Below are 23,543 nucleotides of genomic sequence, written 5' to 3'. Positions count from 1 at the left end.
TGACACCAAAGAGACCCACCACAGGCCTGGTACAACTCTGCCATGCCCACAGCTGAGGCTTGGGGAATTACTGAGGAGGGGAGGGGAATGGCTGCAGAAAGGGAGGAAGGCGAACACAGGAGAAGCAGGCCCTCTGCCACATGACAGCAGCAGGCAATGAGCCTTGCTCGGGTCTGAGTGAAGCCCAGGGCGCACTGGCAGCCTGAGCTCTTCTTATGGGGCGAGCGGCCCCTCCTCTTCCCTGGCCTTCTGGTTCTCCTCAGCTCACTCAGCTCAGTTCCGCTAACTCCAGCAGTCACCAGCATCGCCAATAGATCTTCTCACATGCAGGACTTAGAGTCAAGAATTCCTGGCCCAGTCTCTTGGTTTCTGTGAGCACCAGATCCTTGTCTGCAACCTGGATGAGAAACTACTTAATGCAGAGGACCGTTAAGGAGATAACTGAGATAACATAGCTCGTTCTGCTGTCGTACCCTGTTGAGATGGCACCTTTCGCAATGGCTGCAGTGATCCGGTCATAGGGATCTCTCTTCCTCTCATCTTGTTACTCATGGGCAACTGCCATGCTTTATTCACATGGCACATGGTAGGACGAAGTTAAACTGACCCTCGGGCCAGATCTGCTCTATGGGAGGGTTTTATTTTGCCTGCAGAGCACGTATAGGATTTTTGATCTGTTGTTGAAATCAGGAGATTCATACACAAATCTGGACTCCTCAGCTTCTCCGGAAAATTTTGAAGATGGGGCTCCAGGGCCCATGTTCCTCTGGCTCGGGGGCGATGTGCCAGCACTCAGGAGAGGCTGTCCCCTTTAGACAGGTGCTCTCCACTCTGCCTGTCTCCATCACTCCCTCTCCTCTCACACCCGATTTGCCTCCACTTTACTCACTCATTTTACCTGTAGGCAGCTGAGTTAGCAGTGTCTGTTGGTGACTCTAGCAATAATGGAAGCAAAGGTCTCCATCAGCCCCGCCAAAGAAAGTGTTCAATACAGGCTTGTTGAAAAGGTGGCATCTGGTCTTGCCAGGCAAACAGAACGTCCTGTATAGTAAGGCACCTCTGGAGAGATGCCATCCCCATAGGAGATGCTCTAGATAACCCAGGTGTTCCCGGGGTGGCCAACCCGGTGATGTTTGGTTGATTTGGCTACACTCAATCCTCTTGCTCTGGTAAAAACAGGCAACAGTGTGCCATTTGTGCAAGAAGGAGGCGAGGTGGCACTGGCTTTATTGAGCCACTATCAGTCATCAAGGCAAACATCTCTGGCCTTCCCTATTCACCTATTCTTAATCATTATCACCAGGAAACCAACCCAAACATCCAACAAGAAGAAACAAGGGTGGTGAAGGTGGAAAGGAGGGCATCACTCCAGGCCGAGGCATAAGCATGGAGGTGCAAAACCACTGGGGGGTTGAGGAAGGGCCTGAAGCTGGGGGTGTGGCAGGGGTACAGCCGGAAAGATGGCAGTTGCCACATTAAAGCAGTGAGCTGTGAGAGAACCCAAGGAGAGAGGACTTAGGGAAACAATTAATGGCTTGGGGCTTTGCTTCAGTAATCATCATGCACTGCGATACTAAGCAACACTCGCATGGGGAGAATCTCCCCAGATGGACAGACACCATCGCGCCCCCCGATTTTTACTGTGCAATGCAATTAACCCCTAAAAAAGGAACTCCAGAGTAGAGGTTTTCAAACTATCATTGGGATTTTCCAAACTGGATCCCCCAGTCCTCACCCCCTAGGACAGCATTTTATAAAATGGATTGGGTGGAGCTGCTCTGGTGTCGGGGGACGGGCAGGAGGCCCCCACCCTGTGCTGGCACTCTCTTTACAGAGCTCCACAAGGCCCAGGAGCACGGTCCAAAGACCAGGAGCTTGAGTACAAGCACCTTTTCTAAAGCAGAACCAGCTATACCAAAAAAGAGGTTGTAAGAGGCCAGGTACTCCTACAGAGATGAACAGTTCCACTCCCTGTTGCCACATTTGTAACTATTTATTGAATGAGGCAGTAATAGACAGAATGGAAAACAACACAGAATCCATGCTCTGCTACTTGGGTTTTGCTTTTCTTTTTCTTCTTGGCAATTTCTCAAACTATTAGGAGGTTATTTCACCACAAAGGAACATGGACTTTAAAGTCCCTGGACAGCTTCACAATGATGATAAAAAATAATAATTAAAAAAATAACAAATTGTAGAACTAGGACTGTTTATATGTAAATTTCCCTTCCCTCCCCCCCATTACGTACAGAAAAAAACATACAAAGAACATTGGATAGTTTTATATAAAACAAGCAAATACAAGAATCTGAAACTTTTCTCAAAGGCTGAGCGAGACGAGAAGAATCTTTTAATGTCGCATTAAAAAAAACACGTTAAATACGCTAACACACACGAGGGGCCTGGGAGGAGGGAGGAGAATTGTCCCTGTACTCAAGGAGCAGAGAGTTGGCCTGCTGAAAAGTCAGGGAAAGTTAGCCACTGGAGACCCAGGGCTTGCAGCTGAGAAACCACTGAGTTTAATGGTTACAAAGGACACCCCGACCAATCGACACCTGTGAGCAGGAAGCTGCGCGGGGCCTGGCCCACCAGGATGCACCTGGGAGAACCCGGGGTCCCTTCTAACAGGGCCTGATCCAGGAGCGCAGGAAACACCCTCAGTCCTCTTCTCTTCTAAGGCTCCCCAGTGTGTTGGCTAACCTTCCCCAAGCCAGGTGCCCCTGTCAGTTTTGGTCTCCTCTGTTAAGCTACAGAAAGTTACAGGAAAGGAGAAAATTGCTCCCGTTGGTGTACTCTGGTCTTTGAAGATTTTTCTCTCCCTCCTTCCTTTCCCCTTCCAACCCCTCCCACTCCCCCTCCCATTCACTCCCCCCAAGCACACACGCACAAGCACACTTAACGCGCACGCTTTCCTCAAACCCTTAATACTTCTGTTACCTTCAGTTCATATACATGACCAATTCAGGACTGACCTTAAAATCAAAGCAACATTTTAATAGTCATGAGCTCAAGAAGGGTTTCTGGGAAGGGGAGGAGATGGGAGGCGGAGGAAAACCCTCTTGTCTCCGCCTGGGAGCTTTAAGGACATCCACCTGCCTGTGGCAAGGTCAGCACCTGGGCCAGCCCGAGGAGTGTCTCAGCTGCCAGACCACGAGGCCCCTGGACCTTGCAAGCACAACTTCTGGACCCCACCCCGTTCTGGAACCTCCTTCTTCAGGTGAGTCCAGCAGGGAGAGTTCTGGGTGGCCACTGGGAGGCAGCTTTGGTGAAGGGCTTGGTCACCTCCGCCTGAGTTTGTCAGTAGCTCAACGCATGACCCTGGTATGAAGAAAAACTGGGTGACTGTGTCTGGCCACGTACCCTACACCCACTAAACTGGGTGAATTATTGTTTCCACAGCTCACCTTGATTTCATACAGATAATTCCATGCGGGTTTCATATATATATATATATATATACACATATATATATACTTTATATATATGTAAATGTGTATATCCATATGTACACATATACATATATTCACACTCACACATACACACACATAGGTATACACACGTTTCCGCAGAAAGAAGTCCTGCCACAATTTGGCTTTTTCGGGACAGTGGAATTGACAACGCAGTATCTTACTCCACCAATCCCAGAAAATCAAGAGTGGTGCTTTAAAAAATGCAATTCCAAAATCCGCTGCCTTTCTTCCTTTTTAAAAAAAAGGTTAACAAAACTTTTCTTCCAAAGTCGAGAGACTTAATTCCATTTGATTGCACCTCTGCAAACGTGTAAAAAATTTTGAAGTAGACTAGAAAACGATGCCATGATATGGCTGCATGTCACTGTTCCAATGTCACCACCTCCACAGCCTGGCCGTCCATGGTGACTGTGCTGTCCGATATCCTGGTGGCCACAGGGGCCATGGCCACCTGCACCGGCCCATTGCCCTGGGCAAGGCTGGTTACCACAGTCTGGTACATGCTCACAGGGATCTGGACCAGTCCTGGGGAGACAAATGGGAGATCATTGGTGGGGATCGGGCTCAGCTTCCCAGATGCTGGCTGTACAGGGCAACCATCTCCAGCCCTTCAGGTCTCACTGTCTGCAGCCCCAGGTATTGCATACCCACTGTCCAGGCACAAATACTTCCCTTTTCTCACCCCATTTTAATTCTTTAAAACAGACTATCAAGAGAAAAGTTTGGAGAAACTGTGGAAACATGTCTCAGTTCAGGGCCTCCCCAACTTGCCAAGAGATAACGCTGCTTGCCTCCAACTTTAGGAAGCACAGGCCCGTCAGTGATGAATCCTTCTCCCCACAAGCCCATCCCTCCTGCCTGCCCTCGTCCTCTAGGAAAGGCCACCATTAATTTTCTTTGATATTCTTTCTGCCTATGCTCAAGTTTCTCTCAGCTTGGAAAAGCTTCTCCCTCACTCCTATCCTGTTGTCTAGCCACTGTCCCTCCCCTCAAAGTCAGCTTATTAAAAAAACAAAAAAAGCCGAGTTCATTAGTTTTCTGATTTCAGATTCCACAGACCAGTAAAATTTTAAAACACATTTTGGGATCAACTTAAGAAAAAAAAACCCTAACTACCTCCTAATATCACTATTATTTCACAGTAGAAAGGATGGTTTAACACAAAGAAAGGAAGCAGCACATAATCTTATAAAAGGGCAGTTCTTCCTAAGAAAGGAAAGTTGATACTTTTATACAACATATTAAAAAAAGTATTTCCAATTAAATAAGGCAGAATAAACGCACATATGAAACTCTTCTTCCTCCTAAAACTAAAATTATAGTGAAGGGGGAGAAAAGGACACCCATGAGGGATGTCAACATATTTCTGAAAGATGCAAAGCAAATACACAGCAGTTCTGACTTATCAGAGAAGCGGAAGCTGCAACTCCTGTGTCCAGGGAGGGCTCAGGACGTGGAAGCCCAGCGATAGCAGCAAGAGGGGATGAGGCCGAAAATAGGAATTAGCTGAAAGTTTGTTGTTCAACTGATTGGACCAGTAGGTCCCACCAACACCAACACTGAGGCATTTGTTGACAGGACATCTTAAATTCATCCACTGTATTGAGAAACTGACCTGGAGAGACCCAAGAAAAGACCTATGGTGACATCAGTCGGTGGGGAGGCTGGGGAGAGGAGGAAAACTCCGGTCTGCCGTGCTGTTACTTACCCTGAGGTCTACAGGTCACCTAGCTCTGCCCTGAAATACCCTGACAATCAGTTTCAGTGTCTCTCAGGGAACAGAGAGGTAACAGATGACGTGGGAAGCAGAAGAAAACAAAAACAAATGTCCCAGAACTCTAACATCGTCAAAGAGAAAAGAGATTTGTATCATAAAAATGGGGTGCTTTTATTAAAAAGGAATGGGAGAAAAATTTTAAAATAAAAAATCAAATAGACGAAGTACATTCCAAAGAAAGATCAGAAGATAAAGTCAAGGAAATCTTCCAGAGAGCAGAAAAGAAAAAATTAAAAGATGGAAAGTACAAGAGAAAATATGAGACTAAAGAGGTCCAGCCTCTGATAAAAGAGAATTCCACAGAAGAGAAAAAATAGAGTAGGAAATTATCAGACACATTGTAAGTCAATTTCTAGAAATGAAAAACATGAGTTTGAGATTGAAAAGGCCCACTAGATGCCCAGCACAACAGATGCAAAAAGATCCAGACACTAAGACACATCTTTGCAAAATTTCAGAACACGAGGGATAAAGCAAATATCCCAAAAGATTCTAGAAAGGAAAAAAAGTCACATACAAAGAACTAGGAATCACAATATTGTTGGACTTCTCAAAAGCAAGCCTGGAGGTTACAAGATGATGGAGCAATGCCTTCAAACGTCTGAGAGAAAATGCTTTCAGCCTAGAATTCTATATCCAGATCATGAAATGATACCCATATCAATTAAGATGGGGGCAGATTAAGACATCTTCAGACTTGTAAGAGCTCTAAAAATTGGCCACCCCATGCACACTTTCTGAGGAAGCTCTAAAGGATGTGCTCCACAGAAATGAGAGACAAAATGAAGAAAGAAGGGGCCATGGGATCCAGGAGACAGAATCCATGGTAGAGAGCTCTGGGGCAGGACAAGGGGCCCAGCACGAGGGCTGTGCAGTGAGTCTGAGAGGACGGAGAGAGAAAAATGGCACGACTCCATGGGAAAGCGTACTGAGAGGGGTTTTCCAAAATTGGGTAGAACTGGTGATTACTACTTAAAAAGTAGAAGAAAAAAAGAAAATATTAACCATAATAATTATAACACACTCATCTTGGCAGTGAACAATTTCTATGTGGTTATAATAATATAAACAAAACTGAGTTATCAAAAAATTGTGATAATGTCTCAAGAACTAATGATGTAAGACTATTATGTAGTGCAGTAAAGATACACCCCAGGGGGCTGGCCCTGTGGCCGAGTGGTTAAGTTCGCACGCTCCGCTGCAGGCGGCCCAGTGTTTTGTTGGTTCGAATCCTGGGCACGGACATGGCGCTGCTCATCAAACCATGCTGAGGCAGCGTCCCACATGCCACAACTAGAAGGACCCACAATGAAGAATATACAACTATGTACTAGGGGGCTTTGGGGAGAAAAAGGAAAAAACTAAAATCTTAAAAAAAAAAAAAGATACACACCAGAAAAAAGAGTATGAAGTGTTGCCTCTGGGTTAATCTTTTTTTAATAAAGGACTTTCAGTCCTTTTTGACATTTAAAACCATATATCGCTTTGATGAAAATAAAAGTTGATGTTTTTTAAAAGATTTTATTTTTTCCTTTTCTCCCCAAAGCCCCCCGGTACATAGTTGTATATCTTTAGTTGTGGGTCCTTCTAGTTGTGGCATGTGGGACACCACCTCAGCATGGCCTGATGAGTGGTGCCATGTCTGCACCCAGGATCTGAACCAGTGAAACCCTGGGCCGCCGCAGTGGAGCACGTGAACTTAACCACTCGGCCACGGGGCCAGCCCCTAAAAGTTGATTTTAAAAAGGGATGTCTTCTCAGCATATTTTCTAAGGCAAAAAAAATCAACCAAAATGTTATTTTAAAAATGTTAAATTGTATCTAACTGTTTTCTAGGGGTAAGTGTTGCCAGTTTAGGAATAAGTATTTGATGACACCATATGAAACGGGGCTTGATGTTTTGATGACAGTCATTTTGGAAATGCAGGCTCACCCTGGTGCATGTTATCAGGAATGGAAGGCACAATCCACCATCCCTCACACCTGAGACGCTGGGGCCTGAAAAGAGAGGAAAGAGGCCAGCTCACACTCGCACACAAGGCTTGGAGGAAAGCAGGCTGGGGGGCCAGGCACTGGCTTCAGAAGGCTGTGGGGTTCAATTTCCTTCATCTAGACCTTTGTAATGGCTCTCAAAAGTCTCTAATCAATCCCTCTTTCAGTTCACCCTTCTCTGCCCCCAGGCTTACCTTTCTGTAACATATCACTCTTCACATATATTCAGGCTCATGCCTGGAACCTAGAGCCTAGGGGACAGGGCCCAGCTACACATTGGTTGAGGCCAGCAATACATTCCCTTGGCCTGTTGCCTTGGAGGCTATGTGGATGCCAACTGATGTCACACCTTGTACCTCACACTGTGGGGAAAAGAACGTGAACCAGAGCCAGGCCTGGCCTTGAAGGAGCCCTCAGTCGAGTGGGAAGGCCTATCCCCATGCGTTCACTGGGCCAAGCCAGATTATGCACTGCTGTCCTAGTGCTTGCTGAGAATCTAGAGGCCAAAGTTTGAGATCGGGGGAGGTCCCTAGGTGGGACACCAGTGAAATCTCAAACTTTTCAAATTCCATGATGTTGAAAATGTTCCCAAAGCCTATAACAAAGTTCAAATGTTTGGCATGGGATTCAGGACCTCTCATGGTCTGCCCGGGTCTGCCTTTCCAGTCTCATCTCCTTCACTTCCCTACAGGCACCCTGTGTTCTGGGCACCACCCTGGACTACTCTCAGTTCTTCAACACATTGGTTACACTCCTTTCTCTGGACCTTTGCTCAAATTGTTCACTACCTGGAATTCCCCACTCCCCACTCCTTCCCCTTTAAAACCTGGTTCAGTTGTCCCTCCTCTTGAAGTCTGCCCTATCCCAGCCCCAGTCGATAGCAAGCGTGGCCTCTAGATTCTCAGCAAGCACTAGGACAGCAGTGCATAATCTGGCTTGGCCCAGTGAACGCATGGGGATAGGCCTTCCCACTCGACTGAGGGCTCCTTCAAGGCCAGGCCTGGCTCTGGTTCACGTTCTTTTCCCCACAGTGTGAGGTACAAGGTGTGACATCAGTTGGCATCCACATAGCCTCCAAGGCAACAGGCCAAGGGAATGTATTGCTGGCCTCAACCAATGTGTAGCTGGGCCCTGCCCCCTAGGCTCTAGGTTCCAGGCATGAGCCTGAATATATGTGAAGACCGTACAACCCCTTCAATCACCCCAGTGTATCATGGTCATCATCACTTTCATTCTCTCTTCTGGTCAAAACAGGCAAAGTTAGTGAAGTAACCCCAAATGCCCAGTGGCAAAGCCAAGATACATATGTAATCCTCCCAAGAACCCACATGCTAGCAAATAGCAACCGGAACCAGAAGTGAAGATCAATCTCATTTCACTGCTCTTGCTTCTGGGCTTGATTCAGTTCTATAACCTCTGACCTTGGGGAATGAGTCACACACTTCACAATTACAGTGACTACTGTGAGCAGCCATCCTGGGTTAGGGCTAGGGTGGACAGAAACTTAAAGAATTGTCAGAATTAAACCTTTTTCACCTGGTTTACAATATGTTTGGGTTTCCTATGGTGTGGGTCCAGGCCCAACACTGTCGTTAAAACAGTTTTCAGTATCATGGAAGATTTGCCCCAGAATAAAATGGAGAAGGGTTCAAATGCAAAAATATACATTGGCTGACACAGCTATGACCAGAACAATCTCCTGAACACAGCTGATCTTGTTGTCCTCTTTTACAATTCTTCGGTGCTTTCCAAAGGCCCATGGGATATAAAGTCCAAATCCCTCTGCAGGTATTTAAAGCCTTCATGTCAGCCCATTGTTCAGTTCAGACTGGTGATGCACGAATCCCCACCCACTTTACACTCCAGCCAGGGGAACTGTTTGATTGAAGTTCTCCCCACGCACACGGCTCCCTGACCTGCAGACGCCATTACTTCTGCCTGGGATGACTGTCCTCAGCTTGTTCCTTGCATGGGCTCCTACTCTTCCTTCGATAGTCAGCTCCAGTCTCTCCTCTTCCCCTCCCCAGCTCTCAGCACTTTGTACTGGCCTCCATGGGGGCAATGGTCATATGCATTATCATTGGGTGCATGTCTTCTTCCCAAGGAGACTGTGAATTCTTTAAGGGAGGGATAGAGTCTCCATCTTTGAGTCCCTAGCAATCAGCAGGTGCTCAATAAATGTTTTTTCCACACTCATGAATGAAATGTGCCTTCTGAGATTTCACCGGTGTCCCACCTAGGGACCAAGTGATTGAAGTGAGGGAGTCTTCGGATGATTAGCTGTTTCAGAATGGGTGCTCCCAGTCCAGAAAATAGTAACATAAAAACCACATTCAGGACTCATCCAAATAAAACCATTTTGTAAGACTTCATCTTCTGTACTTCACCTCACAGTCAGGGAAGGAGTAAATCTGGCCTCTACAGCTGGGTGATGAAACAACTCCCACACAAAGCTGTCTCAGAGTGAATAATGGGGACAGCAACCACATATCTGAAAAGCTTTTCAGAGGGAGAAATTCCAAATACAGGAGTCATTTCATAACCTCAAATGCCTTGAAATCCCAATTCCATTATTTTCTGCATGCAGTTTCAGTGTCCCTCCACCTTAAATAAATGTATTACCATTCCATTGTGGGGATTTTAGAGTCTCTCTCACACAACACAGCCACAGCCATTTTGACATGGGATTAGATTAAATCGTCTCAGCATCTCTGGCCCGGCAGTCTTTATGTCCATGGCAGGGGAAAGGGGGAGGGGACTGGAGGCTTGGACACCCTGCATGCACTAAGTCGGGCCGGCTGCCCTTGGAAGAGAGATGATTAAATGCTGAGGTACAGTAATCAGGCTGGGATTGTGCTTGCATCTGCTCAGCCTGCCCCTGATTAGCCCTAATCTAGAAGGCGTATGTTAATCTAAGCTTGTATTCTGGGTCATTTCAGTTGATTAAGCAACAGGAAGCCCTTCACATTCTACTTTAAGGGCTTGAAGTTCTCCTTTTTGTTTTCCAGAGAGACCCTGTACAATCCTAGAAATAAGACTCTCTTGGCATTTGTATAGCACTTTTCAAAGCCCTCTCACACTGCATATAGTTCGATTTCTGCTAAGACCCTGGACAAGTAGGCAGGGCAGGTGTTCCTCCTTTTCACAAATGACAGGCAAGCTCCTTTGGCAGAACCATGGGCTCATCATAAGGCACACACTCTTAAAGTCCTACAGGTTTTAGTACCCCAATCTCTAGTACGCCAATATTTCAAAGCTATAAGAAATCTTAGAGCTCATTCAGTTTAGTAAATCCAAGCCCCTTTCTTGCTCTTTAAACTCAAAAGTACGCAGGTAAAAAGTTTACTTAAAAAAAAAAGTGAACATGGACCAAGAGAGACTGAGTGATTTTTTTTCCCTCAAGATGACTGAGTTTTGGTAAAGTCAGGCATCCAGGCTTTTGATCCGGGAGCCTTTCCATGCACCAGAATGCCCTGATCACTGAACAGTACGGCCAGCAAAGGCCTAGAAGGGAGAAGACTAATCTTTGGACTCACTGCTGCCTCTCCTCTCAGGCTTCTTGGTAAGGTTTATAAAATTGGCCAAAATGGAAAAATATGCCAAAGGTGGCTCAGGAGCTTCAGGTCCCAGCGGAAGGATTTCCTTGTCAAACAGCAATCAGACCAAAATCCCCAGAGGAACTGCTGGCTCCAGGACCACATTTCCCTGTAAAAGACAATGAGACCTGACCCTGCTCTATTTCTCTACAAGCTGGGTATCATTCTTGAGCCCAAATGGTCAAACACACTCCTCCCAGTCTCCTCCCATCTTAGCAAGTGGCAATTACATCCTTCCAGATGCTTAGGCCAAAAAATTTGAAGTCAAGTCATCTTTGACTTCACATGCAATACATCAGCAAATGCTGTGAACTCTCACTTCAGATATAAACCTAGCATTCAGCCACTTCTCCTGCTGCCTCCCCGGGCAGACTTGTATCATCTTGTGCCCGGACTACGCTTAGTTTCCTTTGTGATGGCCCGGCGTCAGCCCCTGCTCCACTGCGGTCTGTGCTGCACATAGCAGCCAGAGGGACCCTCTAAAACTTCACATGAGGTGAGGGATATGAGGACATGCTCTGAGCATTTGGAGCCCCAGGCCAGCCCAGCTCTGACAGAACTCACACACTCCTCACCCAACATCCTTCCTTCCTTCAAGTCAAATGCCCTTCTGTGGGAGGACACATGGTGAGTCTGACCTCGAAGGTGGCCAGGCTTCTGCTCTGACTGCTTGAAGGAGACCCGCACCGAGGATACATTCTTTGAGGGGCTGGCTCCTCTCAGCAGGGACATCATTCCTCACAGGGTGTTCATCAGTCTCTTAAAATTTCCCTCTTTTCATGAGAATATTTTAACAGGGACTTAATTTTGAAAAGTAGGTAACACATAGAGGACGAAGTAAAAAAGGTGAAAAGGTGTATAGAGTAGAAAAAAGTAAATCTCCCTCCCAGAGGTAACTACGGTGGCCAGCTTCTTGGGTGGCCTATAGTCTACCCAAGATTGTGTGTGCATTTGAAATGTGTCTACGTGTGTCTGTGTATTTTCCCAACTCAAACAATGTATCCTATTCATACTCCTCTGCACCTTGCTGTTTTGGAGATCTTTCCTCACAAGTACACAGCGGGCAGCTTTATTTTTTTAGGGGCTGCAGAGCACTCCATTTGTATAGAGGTGCTTGATTTTGATTAACCAGCGCTCTGATGACTTACCCCTTAGGTTTCCACTCTTTTGCTATTATGCCAAATGTATATGCAGTTTCTCACAAATGCAAGGATAAATACCAAGGAGTATGATTTCCTAGCTGGAGGATATTTATACTTTAAAATTTCATAGGTACAGTAATGGGGGAGTCTTAACTGCTCTCCTCCCCCCAATTCCTTTCAAGACTCAAAATAATCTATCTCTAGTAGTGGGATTTAAGATTAAGGCATTAATAAGTGATAAGGAAAATACTTTTGGACAGAGGTTAGTCTGTGAGCCTCTCAAGTCACATTACATGGGTGGCAGATAATGCCATCTACTCATAAGCTTGGCTTTGGTCTTCTAATATAAGTGACCATTTGCTCATGTTAAGGGGCTTGGCCATGTTTTCTACAAAACAGGAGGCAAAGAGGTTTTACAGTGGTCTGTCTCTGATGGTGGCACCAGGGGAGGCTTTGCGGTAGACCATGGGCGCCAATGAGAGTAACTTTAAAGGTTAGGGTCACAGGCTTGCACACTGTGGATTTATCATTCATGAGCTCATCTATTCCTGACCTCTCCTGAGGTAATGAGTTTCATTACTTACCTACTGTAAGTAATGGCGCGCGCGCACACACACACACGGTATGTGTAGAAACGCAATTTATTAGGAGTAATTCATTTATTTTTCCCAAGAATAACTTCTTTTAGTATTCTGAGATTTGAAGAATAAGTCTATATATCCCAGTTAGCTAAATCTTCCTGAAATATTGTTTGGCAATATTTGAAATATTGTTTGGCAATGGCCACCCATCCACCAAAAATCCCCACAAAAACCAAAAACAACTCCAACTTTTGATGGGTTTCTACTATGGGAAAAATAAAGTCCAAATACCTAATAGTTGAGGGATTACACCAGCCTTTCTCACAAATACTCTACATTATCCCTTCATTATAATCATATTTGTCCCCTCAGTGTACCCTAGCCAGCCCTGGTGGTCTAGTGGTTAAGATTTCTTGCTCTCACCGCCAGGGCCCGGGTTCGTTTCCTGGTCAGGGAACCACACCACCCAATTGTCGAGTGTCATACTGTGGTAGCTGCGTGTTGCTGTGATGCTGAAAGCTATGCCACTAATATTTCAAATATCAGCAGAGTTGCCCATGGTGGACAGGTTTCATTGGAGCTTCCAGACTAAGACAGACTAGGAAGAAGGACCTGGCTACCCACTTAGGACAAGACTGGCCATGAAACTCTATGAATAGTGGCAGAGCACTGTCTGATAAAGCACTGGAACGTGAGGGGATGCTGCAAAAGACCGGCACGGTTCCGCTCTGCTGTAGACAGGGCCTCTAGGAGCTGGAATTGGCTCGACGGCACCAACAACAAGTGTACCCTAACTACCACATGTATTTGCTCAGAACCGATCCCTCTGCCTAGAATTATCCCCTGCCAGTCTAAGTTCTGTTTTTCCAATAATTTCCACATCTTTCAGGGGGGTTACCCCCGACAGAACAGCCCAGTAGGTTCTCTACTGCCTGTGATTTTACCGCCTTCACCATCCATTTGGCACCAGCTCTGTGCTAACCTGCTTCCAAGTGGTTAATGTGTTTCTCTGTATAAATCTTCTTAGATTGTTGGTAGGACTCTGTCTTTGAACACTGAGCAACTTGAACATAATAGATGCTTAATAATTAAATATGACAATAGATCATGTTCTTCATGATTTTCAGAAACTTGGTTACATTCTTTTTAGCCTTGACCTCTGCAGACAGCAGAGCCTTGAAGCCCTTTACTCTGCTCCTGAGTGAAGTAGGATTTTGTCCACAACACCACTCCTAAGGTAATGCAGCCAAATGCTCTGTTAGTTCAGGTGCATTCTATGTGAGGATAAAACAGGCTGTTTTATTTCCATTAATTCTTCCCAGTCAGAAAGCCCTACGTGTGAATCCTGGCTCTGCCACTTAACAGCTTGTGAGCCTCACTTTCCTCATATGTAAAATGGCAATTACTAATCTCACAGGGTTGTTGAGAACTAGAGGTGATGGCCTGGGTAAAGCCTGGCATGGCACAGTCCCTGGTACACAGTAGGTATACAATAAATAGTTGCTTTTCAAAGATGACTTTGAATAAGACGTTTGATGAAGTCTGGCTGGAGTCACAGATGTTAGACTAAAGCTCTCAGGAAACAGTAAAGAAAGCAGAGACAGCACAGATCTCCTTTCAGCAGCAATTTACTCCTGCCAGGAAGCACATCATTCGCCAAAGTCCTTCAAAGATGGAAAGATTAGAGATAAAAGCCATGAAATCAGGGCAGATGGAGTGGCAGGCAGCTTCCTTTCTGGAACACAGCAGTGGTCAGAAGTGGCACGGGAACTGCACCGTGACATACATGAAATAGCTGCCGACTCAGTGCACCGGAAAACCAATGATCCCGGCTAAACCGCTAACCAATATCAAGAATGTTAAATACACCGTCAGGGGCAGGATGCTATGACGTCACCACTCTGATAAACTTCTAAACTCTCCAGAAACTAACAGCATAGGCTTGAGCCTAGCAGAGACGGAGCAGGAGGTCTGACCGAGTCACTTGGAACCACAGACTGCCCTCCTCCACCCCACCCCACGACAAGATAGAGCAGGACGGACGGCCTGAGGAAGAATGGGCCTTTCATCTGCCCTCACAACCTGGGAAACCTTTGGGAATTGTTGTTTGCTGTAACTGGATCTTTCAGCCCAAAGGCCTTCCAAGTTGGTCATGGAAATATCTTTAGTTGGGAGAGAAATATTGATGGTTGTGAGAGAAAAATGAGTGATACAAATAAATTATCAAATAAACATGAAGTTGGTGGAAGAGAAATAATCCTTAAAACCTAAGAGAAAAATTTACAGTGTAATGCCTTCTGTAGTTGATGGACACGAAAGCTAACTCCAGGTACCAGGGAAATGCTGGCTTAAGTGGGGAACCCGAAGACTGCGACTGGAAAGGACAGGAATAAATAAGACACGAAACCATGCATTCTGTTACCTAAGTGACTTCTGCAGTTTTTTTTTTTAAGATTGGCACCTAAGCTAACAACTGTTGCCAGTCTTTTCTGCTTTTTCTCCCCAAATCCCCCCAGTACATAGCTGTATATTTTAGTTGCGGGTCCTTTTGGTTGTGGCATGTGGGGTGCCGCCTCAGCGTGGCCTGACGAGCAGTGCCATGTCCATGCCCAGGATCCGAACCAGGGAAATGCTGGGCCACCAAAGCGGAGCATGCGAACTTAACCACTGGCCACAGGGCCGGCACCACTTCTGCAGTTTTTAAAGAGCCATCAAAGGTATCTACAGGTGTTTCTAGGGGTGACAGGCAGGAGGGAAGTCCTTCAAAAAGTTTTATTGGTAGCTCTGGAAAAAAATTTACATCAATGACTGATGTCTAAGAAAAGCCACTATTATATAAAGAAAAATAGGCATGGTATGTACTGGTATAGAAATGGGAGCATGTGAAAGGACATCAGGTAAAGAAGCTAGCCTAGTAGGCGGGCGGCAGATAAAGAGGCTGCGAATGACAAACAAGGACCAGATGGAAAGAGAACACATGTAGGATAAGAAAAGGAAGGTCATGAAAAGAATGTGAATATCAAAGAAAAGGAGATCCAGGTAACCCTCATGACAGTAAGACAAGGGGGAAACAGACAAAAAGCATCTCTCTCTCAGTGGTTCTGTTTCTGTTATATTAGCTGTTCCTGGGACATTTAATCTTCCTTTTCCGTGTTTTCTAAGTCCATGGCTTTTGAGTGCATTTGAGGGATTTATGGATTAAAATATGTATTACATCTAGCAAGTACTGAATATTCTCATGAAGCCAATAGCAGCCTCACAGGTGCCTTGGTGTAAGAGACACTTTTCAGCATCCAATGTTTTCTCCCCTCTTGCTAGACAATCTGAAGTCTCCCTTGGAAACACCACTTTCTGGAACAACTTCCATAGCAGTGACAGTGTCACTGTGTCCTTTGCCTGATTTTGCAGACCACCCAGAAACTCCTTTTGCCCCCATTCCATAAGCCAAATTTTAAAAATGAATTCATTTTTTAAAAGATTTTATTTTTCCTTTTTCTCCCCAAAGCCCCCTGGTACATAGTTGTATATATATATTTTTTAGTTGTGGGTCCTTCTAGTTGTGGCATGTGGGATGCCGCCTCAGCATGGCTTGATGAGCAGTGCCATGTCAGCGCCCAGGATTCAAACCCGCGAAACTCTGGGCCACTGAAGCAGAATGCACGAACTCAACCACTCAGCCACGGGGCCGGCCTCGCCAAAAAAATGAATTCATTTTTACATTATTAGTAAATATATTTCAAAACATATTTTGGAGATATAATTTCACAATTTCCTCTTGAAATTATTGGAGTGCCCAGGAACATTAATGAAATCAGGGTTTTGTGTTTCAGTGTTCAGAACAACTGAGCTCCCAATGTAGGGCTGAACAAGCTGACTCCAAGGCCTGCTAATCTGACCAAGAGGTCTTTAAACTGAAAATGGTGGGAGAGGAGTGTTCAAATAAGGCTGTGTGACATGCATGTGCTCCGAGGCCATCTGATCTGACTATACAAAGAAGGGCAGGAGATGCCTAGTAAATTTCCAGAGGAAATCACTGGGAAGAAGGGTGGGAACAACACTCAAGATCTCCAAAGACCACTGGACTCACAGTGGTCTCCACTATGGACCAGTGAACAGGGTATAGGCAATATGTAAAGTGTTGACATTTTTAAACAGAAAGTGGAGCCAAGATGATGGCAACTCAGGAGAAAGTCACTAAGCTAAGAGTTTGCAACAGTCAGGTGTAGAAATGAATATGAGGGCCAATCAGGAGTTACCCAGAGTTAGGAATGGAGATTTATATTTTTCTGTTGTTATTTTCAAATTTTTTATTATGCAAAATTTCAAATAGGTACAAAAGGAGAGAGACTAGCACAAGGAATGTGACCCCTCCTCCATCCATGTGCCCATATCCAGCCCTTGCTTCTTCTCTCCGAAAAGGGATAAATCAAGGGAAAGAAGCTTCCAAAGATGTTCTCTTGACTTTTCAACCCCTTAGCACAATCTGTAGAGTACCAATTAGAAAACAAACAGGGGCCAGCCCCGTGGCCAGGTGGTTAAGCTCACACGCTCTGCTTCGGTGGCCCAGGGTTTCACTGGTTCAGATCCTGGGTGCGGATCTAGCACTGCTCATCAAGCCATGCTGAGGTGGCGTCCCACATGCCACAACTTGAAGGACCCACAACTAAAATATACAACTATGTAGTGGGGGGCTTTGGGAAGAAGGAAAAATAAAATCTTTTTTTTTTTTTTTTAAAAGGAAACAAATACTAAAACTTTCTAAGAGCACATAAAGGGCAGAATTAAATTTGCTTTAGGTAGAGAGACACCTACAGACAGCAGATTGGAAAGTGGAAATAAACTGACAGTTATGTATTTGATAGTCGCTTAGAAATAAATCTATCTTAATAAACTTCATTTTGAAGTATTTACCCTGCCTTTCCTTTCTGGGCTGTATTTAGAATAACCAAATTGTTAATGGGGACAAGTTCTTTATAAAAGAATTCCAGCTAATAAAGGCAGAAGGAATGATAACACTAGAGAAATCACCATTCTGTAACTATTAGTGAAATAGTGGATCTACCCAAAATCATCAATGGTTACTAAAACTGTTAGGTGACCAGGTGACAGGGACTGTGGAATAGAGGAATCCCCCATCCATGGAGGATGCAGCACCCGGAAGGGCAGCCTCTCAGTTACTCTGCCCACTAGCTGCTTCCTTCTTCGCCCAAAGATGACCCTCGCTGTGGCATTCTTAGTCAGCATCCACTCCCAGCAGGCAGTCTGCCATACAGAGGCTTGACAATAACACAAAACTTTTAAAAACCACAGGGCAAGATGGGCCACCAGAACATGCTGTGGAGGGGGAGTCACAGGAAGACCGCTTCCCACGCACACCCTGGTGCCCAGGGTACAAAGCCATCTCTGACATCCACCCATGGGGGGTTTTACAAATCCTTTGGTAAACATGCCAGCATGCTGAGTGCTAATGGTGCACATGTTTAAAAAGGGAGATCTTACAGTCAGCTCTTAGTTGAGCCAAAGAGAAGGTAGGTCATTTCCGCCATACTACCCCTCTAAACTGGAATTTATGGTGTACTTTTTGTATGGCAGACTTACTTTCCTAATTATGTCTTCCTTAAGCTAATATGAAAACTAATTTGTATTCCTTAGTACCCAGCAGCTGGGTGGGGGGCGGAGAAGATGGTCCAGGCTTATGCTGGCTTGCTTAGAGAAACTGTCCAAGGGTTTAAAATGTGTCACGAGTAATCTGCATGATGGATAATCTGCATGTGGCAACTAAGAGTTAACCATATTTACATTTATAAAACTACAGGCTAATTCTGCCTCATTGGGCTGCTATGAGGATAAGTAACATTATATTTATATGACTTAAGTTGAGAAAAAAGAAACTGTCTAAATTTGAGGTAGTGTTGTTCTTTCATATAAGTTTTCTCTCAGGAGCCAAAGCAACCATGTAGCTACTAGAGGCAGACAAATGGAGGAAGCAAGATTAATGATCCAGCCCTTGGTCCTCAGAGTTGCTGAAAATGGAAGGTGCCATCAGCTCAGTGTTCCACCCCCAGGAGTGTTGTCCACACTCCATGTTATACACAAAATGAACAATTCATATACACACTCTTGGCCCCTGAGTGTTCACATGCCCTCTTGTTAGTCAGAAGCTCTGTTTAATGGGGAAAGAACTCTCTAGTTAAACAGAAGGGCTGTGAAAGCTTAAGGAAGGGAAGGCCCGGGAGCAGGTCAGCTGAAAGTAGACAGTCCTAAAATTAAAGTTCTTTCTCATGGTTACAGCTTATTATTTATTTATTTTTTCCAAGAGATGGGCAGGGGGTGGGAAAAGGACAAGAGATTGTTAGAGGAAAAAAAATTTTAAAGGTGAAAAGATAAAGATCACAGTCTAAGTAACATGGCTGGAAAGAGTTGTTCCAAAAACATTCAGGCAAATTTCCTTTTTCCCTTCCAACAAGGCTGAAATAGAAACTCTAAGGCTTGCTTAAGCAGTCAAGATATTTCAGGAAGTTCAGACCAATCTCTAAAACCGTGCTGTCCACTAGAACTTGCTGTGAAGATGGACATGTTCTATTTGTGTGCTTGCCAATATAGTGGCTATGGAGTACTTGAATGTGGCAAGTGTGACTGAGGAACTGGATCTTTAATTTTATTTGATTTTAATTAATTTAAGTTTAATAGCCAGAAAGCAGCTCTAAAACCTTTCCAGAGCTTCCAGTGAGCCAACTCCACATCATAAACCTGCTTCAGTCGCACATATACTGTACAACATGGTAAGAGTTGCCTTTGTTTAGATGGAAACTCAATCTGAAATTAGACGCTCTGAATTCACCTAAAATATATTTTCCTGGTATTTCCCTTATTTATATCACATGTTTTTTCCTTTGCTGCCCAATTCCATCAACTTATTTTAACAGCCCCTAGCCCCTAGGCCCCTAGGTTAAAAACTTTTAGCATGTGAGAACAATACAGTATCGTTATACATTATAGTGCTACACGCAGTACGGAGAGGCTGGTCTGGGCAAAGTCAGAATAATTGCTGGACGCCTCTTTAGTGAGCCAATCTGATAGCAGGGTCTTTGTAGTCTCGCTCAGAGCAGTGTCTCAGTTTCCATATTTAGACTCCTTCAATGATTCTCAGATCCAATTGCTAGCTTTACAATGGAAAAGATGTTTTTATCAATTTCACTTCAAAAACCCCATTTAGGCTCTGAAAATCTCCAAATTGGGGCCTTTCTGATAATAAAGATTTGGTGTAACTATAATGTCAGAGGCAATTGTGCTGACAAAGCAAAACCAATATGTTTCCTTGCTGAGCCTCTGCTCTCAGTCTGACCAACAGGAGGAGAAAAGAGGCTTTGTCAGGAGCAGATGTGCAGTGGGAGGCCCCAGGAAAGCAGATCTGTTGAATGAAGCAGGTGCCACTTAGACATTCACTTTACTGACTCCAACCACAACCTCCCCTTCATTTGATATCCTGCTCTTGGCAGGAGGACGGGGAGAGAGCACCACACAAAAAGGAAGCATGTTTATCCTGTTCAGATTACTGCTCTGCCAGGCTGCTGCTGCCGGGTTCTGCACATTTGCTCTTTATTAAGCAAATGGTAGAGCTGGGAAGTGAATCCCTGTATTTACACAGGTAACCTGAGAGCCAGAGGGATCCAAACCATACTGGCTGCGATGTGTAAGCTATTGGAGTTAATAACAGTGCGCTGACATTCCTTCAAAATCCTAATGGAAGCATAAATAAAAAGAGGAAAGTCCCCTTTACCCAAGAACCTTAAAAACGTCATTCTCTAAGAATTTTTCCTGTCATGATATTCTGGTTCTTGCATGAACAGTGATTAATCCCATTTTTACATGCTCAATTAAAACCCACTTTTTCATCCATGTATTGAACAGAAATGATTCCAATTAAACTTGTCCAATTATGGCTCTGGTTTTGCTATGCCAAAAAAAAAAAAAATCCCTTAACAGAATATTACCTGCAATGACAGGCACCAAGATTCTGTCTTGGTTACAAGGAGCTGGAATCATCTAAGACCAGAATCTGTCTTTCGAATACAAAGACTCAGAAAGATCTGGGGACCTAAAAGGGAAGGAGAATGAGATAACGAAACATGTAACTTGGACTTGAGGACACTGGGGATGGAGAGGAGACCATGGTCAGTGGTTCCATCGGCCAGATGGCAAGTACCTTCTTGGGAATCTCTGCCCTGAAGCCCTGGCATGACTCCTCTGCCCAGAATGTCCCTGGTTCATCAAGTTTCCCCAAGCTGAGAATACCTGACACAGTCAGACCAAGGGGTAGATGATGGTATGCCAGCCTGGCTTGATAATATGTGCTAATTCCCTCTGGGGCCCCAATGAGCCAACTCTGGAGGCATTCACCTTTTAACACGGAAAGCATCTAAAAGCTACACCTGAAGGACATGGCCATGGCTCAGATAAATACTTAGAGGCCAATGTATAGTGGTGTGTCATTTCATTGTAAAGGCCCTCTTTTTTTCTGCAGTCTTTAAGCCTTCAAGCGGCAGAGCCTAGATTAACAATTCCTGGTGTACAAATGATGAATGTCTGTGGCCACCCTAGTTTATAACAGTACAGGGGAGATGACACATCCCCTCTGGACTTGCAGACTCTGCAAGGAGAAAGATGAATCTGAACCTCACAACGACACTTTCAAGAGGCAGTCCTGCTCCTTCTGAAGGTATCTACAGGTCAGCATCTTTGCAGGAGACAAACAAAGGCACCAGAGAACCCTCACAACTGAAAACCCCTCCAGTGGTGGGGTGTATGTCAGATGAGTGACAGGAAAGGCCTGGTAATTCTGGAGAACTGACTCTCCGTTTTGTCTGTCCCAGCCTGCCCGAGGGACATGTGCTCCCACCAGTACCAGCGGCCTTCTCAAGCAGAGGTTCTCAGTGTGAGACTCACTACCTGCTCCTCCGAATAGAGGCTTACTGAGCCAGATCCTAGGAGTGTGTCCCAGAAGTACTAAGAGTGAACCCTCTGAAGGTTAATTCCCTTCCCGGTCAGTGTGAGTGTCTAATAATAACAGTAGTAGCAGCAGTGGTTAAGTTATTGTGTGCTCACAATGCCCCAGGTATGAAAGAGAATAGGACTAAATATTCTCTGTTGCCCCTGAAATTAGTGCCATTGATGATATCCCTGGATGGGGGAGATTGGGCAGTCAGAAAAACTGCCACTTCCCTCCGAGAGCTATTCTGGAAGGCATTTTGTACTGTAGGAGGTCATTATGAAGGGAATAGGGAAGGAAGACAAGCTTCAGTGCTATGAAAGGTCTGGGTAACACACATGGGGCAGAAAACTGTAAACCCCCTTGGGTACTCCAGGATGGAGAGCACCACTATACATGTCTATGTTCCCATTTCTCAGAAGCAGCCATGTTTCATTGTGAAATCTGGAACTCATCCAATAGTAATGGCTTCTTTCAGACTTGAGACCCACCAGGCTCTGGATATTTGATCATTTTTGGGGTTACTATAAATCCATTAGAGCACCTGGCCTGAAGATGCCTGTAGCTGAGGAAAGAAACTTGCACTTCTGAGGCATCTGAGTGGAAATGTGCAAGTGGCCTGAGTCATGAATAAAGAGACTAGGAAGTGGATCTAGGTGTCGCCACTGCCTCCTGTCTCAGGTTTTCCTGCTCGGGACTCTGCAGTGCACAAAAATAGCCCAGTTCTTTTTGCAACCCTCCTGCCCAGCTGTTTCCTGGCTGCGGATTACTGCAGTCACATGGTAGTTTTTTTTTTTTTTTAGCAAAGCCATGCTGTCTATGAGCTGAGAAGGTCACCAGGAGGCAAGGCTCATGAAGTCTTCGAGTTGTCCTCCCCTGTGCAGAGCGGGCACAACTTGCCAGAAGACCACAGTATTTTCGCTATGGCCTTTAGATTGGTGCTAGCCAAAAGAACTTTCTGTGATGATGAAAATGTTTGGCATCTGTGCGGTCCATTACGGTAGCCATTAGCTACAAGTAGCTATGTAAATTTACATGTGAATAAATTAAAGTTAAATAAAAAATTCAGTAGCTCACACCACACATGGCTGTTGAGCACTTGAAATGTGGCTAATGTGACTGACTTGACTGAATTTTTAATTTAATTTAATTTTAATTAACTTGTATTTAAAAATTCAAATAGACACACACTGCTAGTAGGTACTGTATTGGACAGCACACCTTTAGATCTTGGGTTTTGAGGCTACTTATTTATTTGCTTCTGCTAAGACTAATCATGACACTGACTTCTAAAGTGAGTAAAAGACAGCTATGACAATTCTTTAAAACAATCCTGCAAAATAGTGACCCACACCAAGTAACAGAACAATAAAGATGATGATTTTCATTTGTTTTATACCCTCTTTACTTCCTGGGCGGGGTGGGTAAAGGGAGTAAAGAAGAAGGGCACCCATATCGGGCAGCAGAAGGAGTACTGGAGATCTGGGTTTGGTTTCCAGTTTCACCAGTTAGTAGCTGAATGACCCTGGGCAAGTCCCAGCTTTATCTACCTCTACAAAATAGGGCTCATAAGCTCTGTTCCACCCACCTTACTGGGTGCGGGCAGCATAAGGCAGAGAGGGCTTGCTTAGTCAACTGCAACAGGGAGGTACGGTGGTGCTGCTGGTGGCGGGGTGGGGGTGGTAGCAGTAGTAGAAAAAGAAAAGAAAGAATGGAGAAAGAAAAGAAAAAGATGAAGATCCTAAATAACTATGCTCAACGCTTAAAGTCAAAAGGCAAAAATCGAACACAGTGGAAACAATTATTGTCCTGGTATGTCATCTACCAGCATGTTTCCCAGAATAAAAACTACTCAAGAAAAGTTAGCTGACTTAAACGGGAAAAACTCTGTCTGCAAAGAAAGCGTGTTTCCTAGAGTGGCCCATGGAGGACACTGCAAAGCACACCTGTCCCGAGGCTGCCCCAGTTGGAGGCCCCATGCATGTATTCACCCCTC

At 44.9% G+C, this 23,543-nt stretch overlaps 1 protein-coding gene across 3 annotated transcripts in view; it reads right to left on the bottom strand.

The window, feature by feature from the left end:
• Positions 1-1,978: 1,978 nt before the first annotated feature.
• Positions 1,979-23,543, bottom strand: part of NRF1 (nuclear respiratory factor 1) — a 124,826-nt gene continuing 103,261 nt past the window's right edge. For 2 of the 3 annotated variants that reach the window (XM_070513300.1, XM_070513294.1), the window contains one exon: positions 1,979-3,995. In XM_070513300.1, coding sequence (XP_070369401.1) covers positions 3,832-3,995 — 164 coding nt within the window. In that variant the 3' untranslated portion in view covers positions 1,979-3,831. Of the gene's footprint in view, positions 3,996-20,552; positions 20,657-23,543 lie in introns of all 3 variants that reach the window. The other variant, XM_070513286.1, reaches the window with a different exon arrangement.

Source organism: Equus asinus, chromosome 1 (assembly GCF_041296235.1).
Source record: "Equus asinus isolate D_3611 breed Donkey chromosome 1, EquAss-T2T_v2, whole genome shotgun sequence".
Lineage (NCBI taxonomy): Eukaryota > Metazoa > Chordata > Mammalia > Perissodactyla > Equidae > Equus > Equus asinus.
Note: the sequence above shows the minus strand (reverse complement) of the source record. Positions and strands in the feature narration are given on the sequence as shown.